We start from the raw sequence: 12,281 nt of genomic DNA on the forward strand, positions 1-12,281 counted from the left end.
AAAAGGAGGCGGATGATGCTCCCCCGCGCAAGTGCTTAAATTTACTCGCCTTTTGTTTTGCATTGTTGATTTTTTTTTTCCTCCCTGCGTTTAATTGCTTTAATTTATTTTATGCGTGCTTTGATGCTAAACATTATTTGGTGCTAATGAAAAGAGTTCCAGTCCGCAGTAAAGTAATTGAAGGGTGGAGGGAGAATCTTAAAAAAAAAAACAAACCACCAAAACTAAAGGCACGACAAAATAGGTTTTCTGCAATTAGTTACAAGAAGAATTAAAATAAGGAGCGGAAAGATTATTTGGGCTGATTCTGTGTTCTTTACATTCCTCCTTTTTGCTCTTACCTTCCTCAGTAACAGTCCCAGCTCAATCATAGACGGAGAGAGAGAAGAGAGACCAGCCCGCATTTCGAGAGCCCCAAATATCAATTATATCTCACTGTATTCGCCAAATCTACTGAAAAAATATTAATATATTTGAAAAGATTTTCTATCTCAAAGAAAATGAGAGAAATTTAGGTGATAGATCCGGATAAAAGGATGTTTTATCACATTTCTTTTACACGGGAAAAAGCCCTTCCAAAAGCCAGTGTGTTATTTTTAATAAGAAAAAGAAAAACGCACCCAACGCGTTGGGTATTATTGGAGATTTCCTTTTTATTTTGAAGAATAATAATCAAAGACAAGGAAAATAATAATAACAATAAAAAAGCAACGCGTCACCATTAAATAATTTGCTACTTTGATATACAATATTTTACGTAGCACAATATTAATTCCCCTTATTTTTTCCTTTTTTTTTTCTTTTTTCGTAGAGACTTGAACAACCAAGGAATCCAGGTAAAAATATACACAGACAAAAGAGCAGAGCGAGGAGAAAAGAACCACAGAGGTTATAGGGAGAAGGCATAATAATAATTCATATTATGTACAGGACTCTATAGGCTAAGTGTAATTTGCATTCAGGCTTTCAGGTCACATTTTCTAAATTAAAGGTGCTAAACACGACCACGTTACTTCTTACCAAAAAGTACACAGCGAAGTACAAACGGAGATTTACAAATTACTGGGACTAGAGGAAGGCTCACATAGAAAAATGTGTCTATTCTGACTCTAAAGCCACATTTAATAGGTAGATATTCTATTGTACAAAAAAAAAAGACTTTAATATAGGTAGTATTTTTTTCAGTGTCAGGAAACACAGCGTATCACTCCTAGGGTTTTTAATTATTTATGCACTTATCATTTCTCTATTTTTATATATAGTCTCTTTCTCCTGTGTGTTTTCCCCCCTTTTCTTCTCGTGTGGGTTTCCACCTTTCCTGCATCCACCTCTCGTCCTTCTCATTCCTCCTCGTCGTCTTCCGCGTCTGGTTTTTCCTGGCTGTTGGAGCCGGAGCAGGCAGTTTTATTTTCTTTTTTCCACTTCATGCGCCTGTTCTGGAACCAGATTTTGATCTGTCTCTCGGTGAGACACAGGGCGTGGGCGATCTCGATGCGTCTCCTCCTCGTCAGGTAGCGGTTGTAGTGGAACTCCTTCTCCAGCTCCAGGGTCTGGTACCTGGTGTAGGTCTGGCGGCCGCGTTTTCTGTCGGTGCCTGGGAAATAAAAGCACGTTCAGGTCAGCTGAGGATTTGGGGAGATGGTTTGGGGGCTGCTGGTTTGGTTTGTTCTCTCGCTTTTTTCTTTGGGTGCAGCTTAGCAAGGACCCATCCCCTGCAGTCCCACGAGGGGCAAAATCCCCGCAGGAACTGCACAACTTGACACGGCCTTTCTTTTATTTGAAAGATCAAGTCCTTCTGCTCCAGGGTTTCCCCACCTCACCTTCTCTGTTCTCAGCACCCCCAAACCAGCCCAGCTTTGACTTCCCTTCAGCTCGGAAAAGCTTTTTTTATACGTGTGTCTGTGCGTGTCTGTGAGTGAACAACAAAGTTCAGAAAGTTTCCTGCCCTCCTGTCCCTGGTCAGACTCTGAGTTCCTGCTTTAATTTTCATTTGGACACCAGAAATTTGGGATGGTTGGGGAATGAATAAAGAAATACAGTCTAACAGAGAGAGAGAGAGACATCTGCTACCTACACAAATCCAACTATTTGTCCTCTCTTAAAGCTGTCATCAGGATGCCTGCTTGGAAGGTGTGTGATGCTCTTAATCATTTCAGGGGATGTTTTGGGCCCACAGGAGTGACTTGTGGGGCTCACAGAGCGGCTTCTGGGGCTCACAGAGCACCTTCTCCCCCCAAGCTGCTCCTTTTGGGGGTTGTGCAGATGAGAAGTGACTCAACACTTACTCCAGGCTCCCCACCACCCCCCAGCTGCCTGCGAACAGGGTTTGGAAAGGGCCCAGCTCCTGATTCTCCCCTCCACCCGACATTTCCTGGAGTTTGATTGGAAATTATTCTACAATATGGTGTTTGTGATCCTGGCTCTGTGTTCTGTGTAAATGTTGGGTGTATCTATGGCATAACAGATTCTTTCCCAGGGCAGTGGGGATGGTGAGCAGCAGCCCTCGGCCTCTCCTCCACACATTCCACCGGACTCCTCTTCTTCTTCTCCCCTTTTTCCCCCCACCCCAGCCTTTTTTCTTTCTAAAAGAATAAAAGGTCCAGTCATTAAAAGGAGAAAAAAAGGCAAAATAGCCAGGCTAGCTGTAAAGTAAAAATGTGCAGGTCGTGGAATGTGGGTTGTAAAATCCGCTGAGGGGAGAGCCATAAACTGCTGCTGAATAGGGATGACAACTCTATCTCTGCTCGCTGATGAAATTCCACAAGCGCGATCGCACAGTGGGCATGGAGCACTGGGAAGAGGGGCGGGAGGGGGGGACCCCTCTTTTACGACCCAGGTCGAGTTTTTCTGGTTTTAGGCTCAGTAAATCCCAGAGCATCCAGGGCTTTTTTTGAGCTTTTGCTCTGTTTCCAAACCATTTCCAGTGTTGATCCTTGCAGCGTCATAAGCTAAAAGAGGGGGGAGTGGGGAGTCTTCTTAAATCTAAAGTCAGATAAAAGCAGAGATGAAGTGTTTATGACCAGAAATATTTGGTCTTTGATAAATCAACTGTAAAAATGAATGAATTATGGAGCAGGTAATGGAAAGAACTGACCACCAAATAAGTGTGAGGGTAACTCCTGCCTTTATAAGCAGCTACACTTTGGCTGCTCCTCTGTTTCCTTTTAGCTCTGCTTCGCAGGGAGGCTGGCCCGCACTTCTCTCGCCCCCGAGGTTTCCTAACAAGCCCTTTCCCGATATTTTTGGAGGTGGAGAGCGTCTCGCACGCAGGGATGATGCTCTCAAGTTGCAATCTGGCGGCTGGAAAATGAGTTCACGCCTTCTCCCCCGCTCCCAGACGGGACAGCATCGCCTTTCTCCCCCTTTCTCAGGACTACACGAGTGTAAACACAACCACGCGTGTGCATCGACACGGGCCGAACTGCTCCGAGCTGGAGGAGTGGGGCCCGGAGCGCCCAGCCCGGCCCCGGCGAGCTCCGTTCAGGGGGCCCGGGGGGCGCCGGGACGAGCCGGGGCCGCTCCCGCACGAGGGAAAAGGATATTTATTAAATGTTAATTGACATTAATACCCTGCGACGGAGCACGTTGGTGACTGAAGGCGGAGAGTTTGAGACACATGTGCGGGAGGGCAGCGTGACCCGGCGTGGGACGGCCCCAGCAGCGCCCCCGAGACCCTCCAGCTCCCAACAGGGCCACGCTGAGCACCCCACGGGCCCCAAAAGCTCCTTCCCCAAAGTGCAGGACACACCGCACCCCTTCCCGGTGACGTTTTGGGGACAGAGCTCAACATACCCCCCACCCTTATCCATCCCTCCATCCATCCAAATTCCGGCCGGAGCGTCACCGTTTTGGGAGAGGAGCTTTTAATTGAATGGAATCGTGTTGCTGTTTCTGATGGCTGCGTGGAGTTGCAGCGTTTGGGACTTTGGGAGGGGCTCACAAACGAAGGTTTTGCCATCTAACAGAAAACAAACCAAGCTTACAAGCACTTCCCATAGCTAGTTTCCTTCAGAATCCATATCTATGTTTACATGGGGGGTAACACAATCTCCATCCTGTAAATATAGGAGAAGAAGGGGCTGGCCATTATTTCTGCAGCTCTGTCTGTCCCCTCCAAGACAAACTGCCTTTTGCATGGCACATACACAGCCCCAGCAGCACCAATAAATATTTAAAGCTAAAAGGATGACTTTATGGCGGGAGGGGGGGGATTGGAGGGGGGTGGTGTGTCGCTCTCTCCCTCTCTCTTTTGAAGATGCGTTTTCAGTGAAACGTCATGAAAGGAGTTGGGGACAATTCCCCCCTCCCCCTCCGCCACCCCCTGCGCACGCCATCAAATAATTTACACTCCCCCCACCCCCTCGCCCCCCTCCCCAAGCCCGGGCTCCTTTCTTTAGGGCGGCTGGGACTTACCTGTGCTCCTCATCCAGGGGTAGATACGGAAGTTACTGTCGCTTTGCAAATCTGAGTCCCTCTGGTCCGTTTTGCTGCAATTCTGCTTGGAGGCATCTCCCGGGCACATCATGGAGAGGTTTTGCTCGAAAGGGGAACAGTGCATGTTGAAGGAGCCGGGCTCCAGGCCGTAACCGGAGGAGTACATGCTGGGGGGCTGGGGGTGCACGGCGCTGCCACTGGAGTAGAGCCCGGGCATGGAGGCGGCGAAGGGAGGCGTGGATCCGGCCCCATACCCCGCTCGCTGGGTGTTGGAGGCGAAAGCGCAAGAAGTTTGCTCGGGAAAGACTCCGGATGGGAAAACCGAACTTGCGGCTTGATATTTAGAAAATAAAGCATTCGCATAATACAATGAACTCATAATTTGGCCGGGTGATTTGTAGGTCGGGACGTTTTAGTGTCGGTTTTACGAGGTACCGTGATATATTACGGAATTAGAGTCCAGATTTACACCAAAAAGGAGCCTTTTTCCTCCCGGCCCTTGTGACGCGCGGGCACGTGGCTGCTGCGGCGCCAATCGCCGCCCGCCCCCTCCTCGGGGGCACGAGACTGTGCGGCTGGATTTATAAAATATGATAAATAATTGATGCGATATAAAACCCTCCAAGATCTATGCTGGAAGGGGTGAAATTGTGCTGGAGTCGATAAGCAACCTGTAATCAGTTTTCAGCTTAGACCGAGGGAGAAAGAGAAAAAAGGGGAGGGGGGTAAAAGCACGTTGCTGATAAAACAGCGACTCCCTCTCGGTCTCTCTCTGCTGGAGGAAAGGGAAGGGAGCTCTATTTATCCCTGTATTGATCCCGTCTAAAATTCCCTCCTTCACACCATTTCCTCGGCTTTGAGCTACTTTTTCACAAGACTGTACATAATTCCCTTCTCTCCCCCCTTGACCCTCACTCCCACCACCACCCCCACCCCCCAAAAAAAAAGACAAATGTCTCATTGATACCTAATAGTTTCATGCTTCTTTTTTTCCCCCCCAAATGCCATTCAGCTCTATATCTAATTTATTCCAGTGCCACAGGCTTTGAGCTCCGTATTGAGCTGGCATTTGCTTTTCTTGTTGCGAAAAATAGAGAGTGTACAGATCCCTTGTTTCGCGTGTCAGCGGTTCTGCAGGACTCAATTACAGTCAGAAGTAAAACCTTACCAGCTGGCTGATTTGCTTTCTGCTGGAGAAGCAGAGAGACCTTCCAGAATGAGATCTGCCTCGATTTTTTTTTTTAAAGGGGGGGGTGTGTAGAAAGAAGGAAAGTCTTACAGGCAGGAAAAGCAGACAATGGTGGATGTGCATCTGGGGTTTGTGCTGATTCTCCTTCCCCAAGGTTATGTGAGTCCCCGCACTCCTCTCTGGCCGTGGCAGGGCAGCTCGAGAGAGAACAGCTCAGCTGCGCGACTGACAATGTGTTTTTTACAGCGAGATGAGTGAGAGGAAAGGAAGGGGGACCCAAAGCTGGGCTGCGTCTTGCGGGGGACAGTGGGGAGGGCATGGAAAGACGAGGAAAGGAGGGGGAAAAAAAAAAAAAAGACAAAAAACAAGACACGTTACCTTCAGGAAGGATTTCCACACAGCCTCCCAACCTGTCACCACCCAGGAACTGTTAGAAAGAACAACAAGAGCAGAAGCCATGGCAGTTGCCCCGGCCCCCTCCCCTTCCCCGCGGCTCGCAGGCAGCAGAGCCCCCCGGCCCCAGCCCCTGCCCGGCAGCCACCCAGCCCGCCAGCATCTCTGCGGGCAAAGAAGGCTTTGATGGCCAGGGCTGCAGCTCCGACACAATTGACTTTTATTTCCTTTCTATCAAAGTGGTCCTGGAGGAAATGGAGCAGGGTAAAAGAATGATGTCACGGAATTCTCGCTTGTAAACTTTATTGTAACTTTCTTCCGCCGCTTCCAGGTTTAGACAATAGAACAAAGTGATGAAAGAACAACAAAATATATCATTAGTTCCCCCAATAAAGTAATTCACGTATACAGTATACATTCTTTTTCACAGTTAACCTAAAGATCACTTTACAACTTGCTTCACTGTGCGCATGCTAACTAAAGGAGAGAAAAACGCTTTTTTTCTGGTATTTTTCTTTTTTTCCCTTTTTTGGAAGAGACACTTAAAAATTGAGGAAAAAAAAAGGGAAAAAAAAAAAGGAAAAAAAAACGAACCAAGGAAAAGAAGAGCAGGGAAAGTAAAGAGAGGAAGAGAGAGAAAGAGAGAGATAACTAGAGCATAAATAGGCAGTTTCATGTTGTTGGGATGTTTGTTTCAATAGCTACCTCCAGTACATACAGATAAACCACAACAGAAAAGGTGGAAAATAATAAAAAAAAAAGTGCACAAATGTAATTTCACGTAACTCCTATAGCATTGAAAGCTATGTTAACCAACCCACCCCCCAGGAAAGAAGAGAGAGACAGAGAGAAAGACAGAGAGAGAGAGAAAATTTCACAGTCATGTTTTACATAAGCTATTGCGTTACACTACCACTAGTTAATAACTGGCAAAAGGCAGGAGAGACCTCCCGATCACTTTTGCATGCTGTTCATTGTATCAAAGGATAATCAGGAAAGTGGTGCTTACAGCTATATTGTTTTACAGCAATAAAAGGGGTTTTTTCCTTTCTCTTTTCTATGCATTGTTGTTTTTTCCCCACCCCTCCCTTACATTAACTGCCATTAACGTGGGGCTCAGGGGCTTTTCCACCCCAGCAGCGCTTGCCTTTCAGTCCTTAAAAATCCTTTTATTTCTTGTCCGCCTTCTGTGCTTCCCCTTCCTCGTCCACCTCCTGGGCTCTTTCCATTTTCTGTTTTTCCAGTTCTTCCTGCTCGCATTTGCTGCTGGGAAACTTGTCTTTGTTGTTTTCCTTTTTCCATTTCATCCTCCTGTTCTGGAACCAGATTTTGACCTGCCTTTCTGTCAATCCCAGGGCATGAGAGACCTCGATCCTCCGTTTGCGGGTCAGGTAGGGATTAAATAGAAATTCCTTCTCCAGTTCCAGCGTCTGGTAGCGGCTGTAGGTTTGCCTCCCCCTCCTCCGTCCAGCGGCTGCTGGGGAATTGCAAAGGTTGGGTGGAAGAGGGGAAGAAGAGAAGGAAGGTTGAGAGATACATAAACCAGGCTCGGGAATAGGCACACACAGGCTCACACCCGCTCACACACACTCACACACGCAGGCAAAGGGAGGGGGAGGAAGAAAGGACTCGCAGGAGCAAAGGCAGGAAGCAAAGAGGGCGAGGGAAAGGCTCCTGTAGAATATTATAAAAGGGAAGATGGTTATAAAGGAAAGGGGTGATGGTGGCAGAGGAGGGAAGGGGGGGGGGGTCACCCTCCAGCCCACCCCGAGCAGCCCAGCTGAAGCTGCACTTGCACACTTATTATTACCCGAACCACCACCACAACAACACACTCCGGCACTTTGAGACCCCACCAAAAAAAAAAAAATTAAAATAAATAAGTAGCTGCAGCCCGGGGAGAACCAGCAGCACCAGCGAGATCCCAAATCAAACGCAAAACAAAAATGAAGGGGCTTTTTAAGGCTATAAAAGTGCCATAAACTTTAAGGACGCTTCCTTCCACAGAAAGCCCGGCTCGCTCAGCCCCCAGAAGAAAAGGTCTCCTTCAGGGTAATTAAACTATAAAGCAATTTACAAGTGCAAAAGTTTACCCCCATAAAGCAGTAAAATACAGTCACCGGGGAAGAAAAAGGCAGCGAAAGAAAGCAAGCAAGCAAGAGGGGCAGAAAGAAAGCAAGAGGGCTACTTTATGGGCTCAGGAAATGCCTCCTCGCTGTCCTTTGCATCTCGCCTCACCTTGCGGTCGCATCCAAGGGAAAAGCTGGGTCGGAGAAGGGCTTTGCTCCGAGCTCTCCGCCTCCTCTCCAAGGCCGCTGGCAGCGAGCTTGCAGTCCGTGTACTGCACCAAGTCCGACTCCTGGGCGCTGAAGAGGCTCTGCCTTTGCAAGGGGTCGTAGCCATAGAAGTTGCTGGGGTCCCCATGGCACGCCACGGCGCAGGGATTCTGTTGGTAAGGGGAGCTGGAGAGTGAGGATGCTCCGTGGTAAAACTCCTGGATTTGGGTCGGATGCTGGAAGGTGCCCCCCGTGCTGGGTCCGTACACCACCGTGGGTCTGCCCCCAAGATCCTGAGCGAACCCACAGTCATAGTAATTGGGACGCAAGGAGTCCCCGGTTTTGTACTTGGAGAAGAGTGAGTTGACAAAATAAGAGCTCATTTTAATTTAAATAAGAATATTTGTTTGGAGGAGGAAGAAAAATTTAAAAAAAAAAAAAAAAAGGAAAAAAAAAAAAAAAGAGAAGCCAACCAAAGCAGACCACGGGAATCTATTAGCAAAAAAAGAAAGCGCTAAGATGCTAAGCAACGACAGTTTGTGATTTCCAGGAATATAAAAGGAGGATATAATCAAAACTCTAAGCCTGCATGATATTGAATTCTTTCCTCCCCCCCCACCCCTAAAAAAAAAAAAAAATCGCCACTTAAAGAGTTCTCGCTTTACATTTCCAAGAAGAGATGCCAGTTCATAAACAGTTTTCAGTGATTTACTTCAGCGCAAATGAGTTGTTTCATATTTTGCAGTGTCTTTTCATGATCATTTGCATCTATTACCAAAACCTCATCCTATTGGCTTCTCCTTACTCCACACGGACTCTGCACCGCATGATTGTGAAAGGAAGAGTGTGAGAGAATAAAGAAGGAAAAGCAAGCGAGGGGGAGCGAGAGAGGGAGAGGGAGCAAGAGAGAGAGAGAGAGAGAGGGAACGAGAGGGGAAGGGAGAAGGAGGTGGGGTGAATATACGGATTAAATATGTTTAACTACCTACATTAATGAGATATCGCTCGCCTCACAACAAATCACGTACCTAGACCACCCAAAAGATTGATTTTTGGGGAGTGTTGGAAAATTAAAGAGAAGCGCTCGCAGTCGTTAATTTCAAAATTTTAACGAGGCAGTTTTAGCCTTTTTAAATGTCAGGGTCGCTTTGGAAAACTGTAAAAGAACACGATTTAATTGCTACCAGTTTTAAAAGGTCCTATAAATGTAATTGGTATTTTAATACAAGTTATCAAATCATACAGCTTCTTACCCTAAACATATTTTAAAACAAACGAGGTAGTCATATTTAACATTTTAATGATCAATTTCCTTATTATTGATAAAGGTTTAACTATCACATGAAGGGAATTGCATTTGTAATAGCCCCAAAAAAGGCTGTAAACTGTTTAACAAACTATAAAACGCCATAAAGCCGGGGATGTTGTTGTTGTTTATACCGCACTACATAAAAGCCGTTAGGATTTTACGAGTTCGTTCCTCCACTGCTATAAAGCAGAGGTTTCGATTGGACCCGTCCGCATTACAGCGAGATGTTGAGGTGTCAATATTGAATTAAAATGATTATAGTTTTTCATATATAACATTGACTTTTTGTGTGTCTCTCTCCCGCAGCCCCTTCCCTTCCTCCTCCCCCGCCGAGGACTTGTTCAAGATGTGGTTGGGGATGATTGGGAACTAAAAGTATTGTGTCGCTTATCACATCCAGAGCAGAACCTTTATGGTCAGTAACCGATGGCTGCTCCCTCCCTCACCCCCTCCTCAATAAGTTCCATTTATTTATTTATTTGGCGCGATACTTGCGATGAAAACTGGGGAGAAGCGGGGGATGGGGTGAGGGAGAGAGGAGAGAGGCTTTCTCTTTTATTGGCATTTGGTAACAACGGTGCAAACTTACCCCTAAGATGCCAACGCTGCAATTTTCCACCATCTAAACACACAGGGGGTAGATTTTCAAATTCATTTATCGCCGTCAGCAAATATTACCGAGGCGTATTTCAGCTAATAACGACTCCAAACCCTCCCAGCCTCAGCCCCTCCAACCCCCAGGACGCCCCTCCAAGCCCCTCGCAATGCCAGTTATATTTTCCAATCCTTCCACCTTTTCAATGGGAGTTAAAGACACCCTTCTAAACCTCTATTTTATTTTTTTTCCCCCCCTCCTTTTGCTCTGGGTAGATTTCTGCTCTTTCCCATCTCATCCCACAGCGCGGGTTTTGACACGAGAAAGGTGAACTGAAGAGGGTTCCACTCCTGCCTCTCTTCAGCTGAGGGACAATTTTCAACCTCCACAACATGGAAAAGAGGAAAAAGTTGGGATGTTTCGGTCAGTCTTGCCAGGGCTTTGGTAAAAAAAACCAAAAAATAGTCCACTAAAATTGTCAGTAGGAATGGGCAGGGAATGAAGAAAGACAGAAAGAAAGAGAAAGAAAGAAAACAAAGATAGTAACGGAATAAAACTTTAAAACCATCCTTAGAGAAATAATTTAAGTAAATACGTTTCCTTTATTTTGTGGAGGGATAATTTCAACCCAGTCTAAGAGCCTTTTCAAGTAATTATTGTTGTTGGAGTACTTGCAGTGGTATAATTAAGGCTTTTTCCCCCCCTAAAAGACAAGTTAACATTTTATTTTTCCCAACACTTTTATTGTCGATTGAGCAGATTTTGGTTTCATCTTTGAACATAAAAGCCCCGAAATGGTGCACAGAAGTAAATAGAGCTTTGCAGCCTGGCGTGGGGATGCTGGAATATTCAAGGAAAAAAAAATAATTTGAATCGACTAAAGTCATTTTAGAGAAGAAGTTTCTTCTTCCATGTATATTCACAGCCGCAATCCCATCTATTGAAGTTTGTAAAGCGAAGAATAGCAGGAATTCCCGTTCATGGATGGACCCAAGAAGGCGGGAGGGAAGTTATTCTTGGAAGTTAACATTTTTATCAAGTGCAGTAGAATTTTATGGTCATGATGTGATGGTAACTCACCAATGCACCAGAAATCAATGGCTGATCTTAAATCATTCCTATACTGTACTCAGATTCCTGATGAAAAGAAAATGTTTCTATTATAAGAAAAAACAAGCGAGGATGTGAGTGTGTGTGTGGGGTGTGTGTCTGTGAGAGATAATTTATAAATACCCAGCGGAGAAAAGATTTATTAGGAATTCATAGAGGGGAAAAAAAAGAACCCCAAATCCTTTCCTAGGGAAACCTTTAAGTTTTCACTCCTCTGCCTTTCACTGAATGCACAAGGGCAAGATTTTTCTTCATTTCCCCCATCTATTTCTGTTTACATTCGTATTTCATTTTACAGCGTTTAAACAGAGTCTGGAGATGCCGAAACTTTGCCTCTTGCACCAATCTATGGCATCCTGTTCTGTGTGTATCGGTTTAAACTGTTCCCTTCTCCCCCAAACCGCCGCTTATCGAGGAACGGGAGGGGTTTCTGATGGAACTTCGGAGAAACGTCTAGTCACAAAATACTCGTTTGCAGCAATCCGAAAGAAAACCTGTATTGAAATTATTGCCACTCTTCCTTCCCACGTCGTTTGCAGCTGAACGTCTGAAGAATTTTTTTTTTTGCCTGGCAATTTTGAAGAAACAAAGGCCGAAATAAAAGTGAAGTAATGGCGTTAAAAGTTTCCATCATTGCTACTCCATCAGGGGTGTATTTATGTGCATCCCAAACAGTGGTGGTTAAGGGCACTTTGGATTAATTTACGGATTTGTAGCATTTGAAAATATTTCTAAACCTCTTAAGTGAAGATCTTGGGCAAAGAGCAGCAACGTGACCAACTATACCAAAAATGACCTTTTTAACTTCAAAAGAGCAGATGCTCTTGTTTGTTTGGATGGGATTTTTTTTTCCAGCCATAGCTAGGGTGATAAGATATATAAAATATAAAATAAAGAGCCGGGAAAGCGCAGATCACCCTAACGGCGAAGGTAAAGAGTCGGGGAAAAATAAAAAACCCCTGATTCTGTGGGTCC

The 12,281-nt window shown here is 45.7% G+C and overlaps 2 protein-coding genes across 4 annotated transcripts; both read right to left on the reverse strand.

Moving 5' to 3' along the window:
* Positions 1-639: 639 nt before the first annotated feature.
* HOXB7 (homeobox B7) lies at positions 640-6,093 on the reverse strand. Of its 2 annotated transcripts, none has more exons than XM_071577152.1 (3): positions 6,002-6,093; positions 4,414-4,767; positions 640-1,594 (listed from the first exon to the last, which is right to left on the reverse strand). In XM_071577152.1, exons 2-3 carry the CDS (start codon positions 4,649-4,651, stop codon positions 1,341-1,343), a joined length of 492 nt encoding a protein of 163 aa, XP_071433253.1. In that variant the 5' UTR covers positions 4,652-4,767; positions 6,002-6,093; the 3' UTR covers positions 640-1,340. The 2 variants fall into 2 exon arrangements, with proteins under 2 accessions (XP_071433253.1, XP_071433252.1); XM_071577151.1 differs by having other exon boundaries at positions 4,414-5,009; positions 6,002-6,087.
* A 215-nt stretch (positions 6,094-6,308) lies between these two features.
* HOXB8 (homeobox B8) lies at positions 6,309-9,419 on the reverse strand. 2 transcript variants are annotated; one of them, XM_071577147.1, is made up of 2 exons: positions 8,255-9,419; positions 6,309-7,490 (listed from the first exon to the last, which is right to left on the reverse strand). In XM_071577147.1, the coding sequence occupies exons 1-2, from the start codon at positions 8,673-8,675 to the stop codon at positions 7,186-7,188; spliced, it is 726 nt and encodes a 241-aa protein (XP_071433248.1). In that variant the 5' UTR covers positions 8,676-9,419; the 3' UTR covers positions 6,309-7,185. The 2 variants fall into 2 exon arrangements, with proteins under 2 accessions (XP_071433248.1, XP_071433247.1); XM_071577146.1 differs by having other exon boundaries at positions 6,309-7,493.
* Between the last annotated feature and the right edge of the window lie 2,862 nt (positions 9,420-12,281).

The sequence above is a fragment of the Pithys albifrons genome, chromosome 25, assembly GCF_047495875.1.
Source record: "Pithys albifrons albifrons isolate INPA30051 chromosome 25, PitAlb_v1, whole genome shotgun sequence".
NCBI classification, from domain to species: Eukaryota; Metazoa; Chordata; class Aves; order Passeriformes; family Thamnophilidae; genus Pithys; species Pithys albifrons.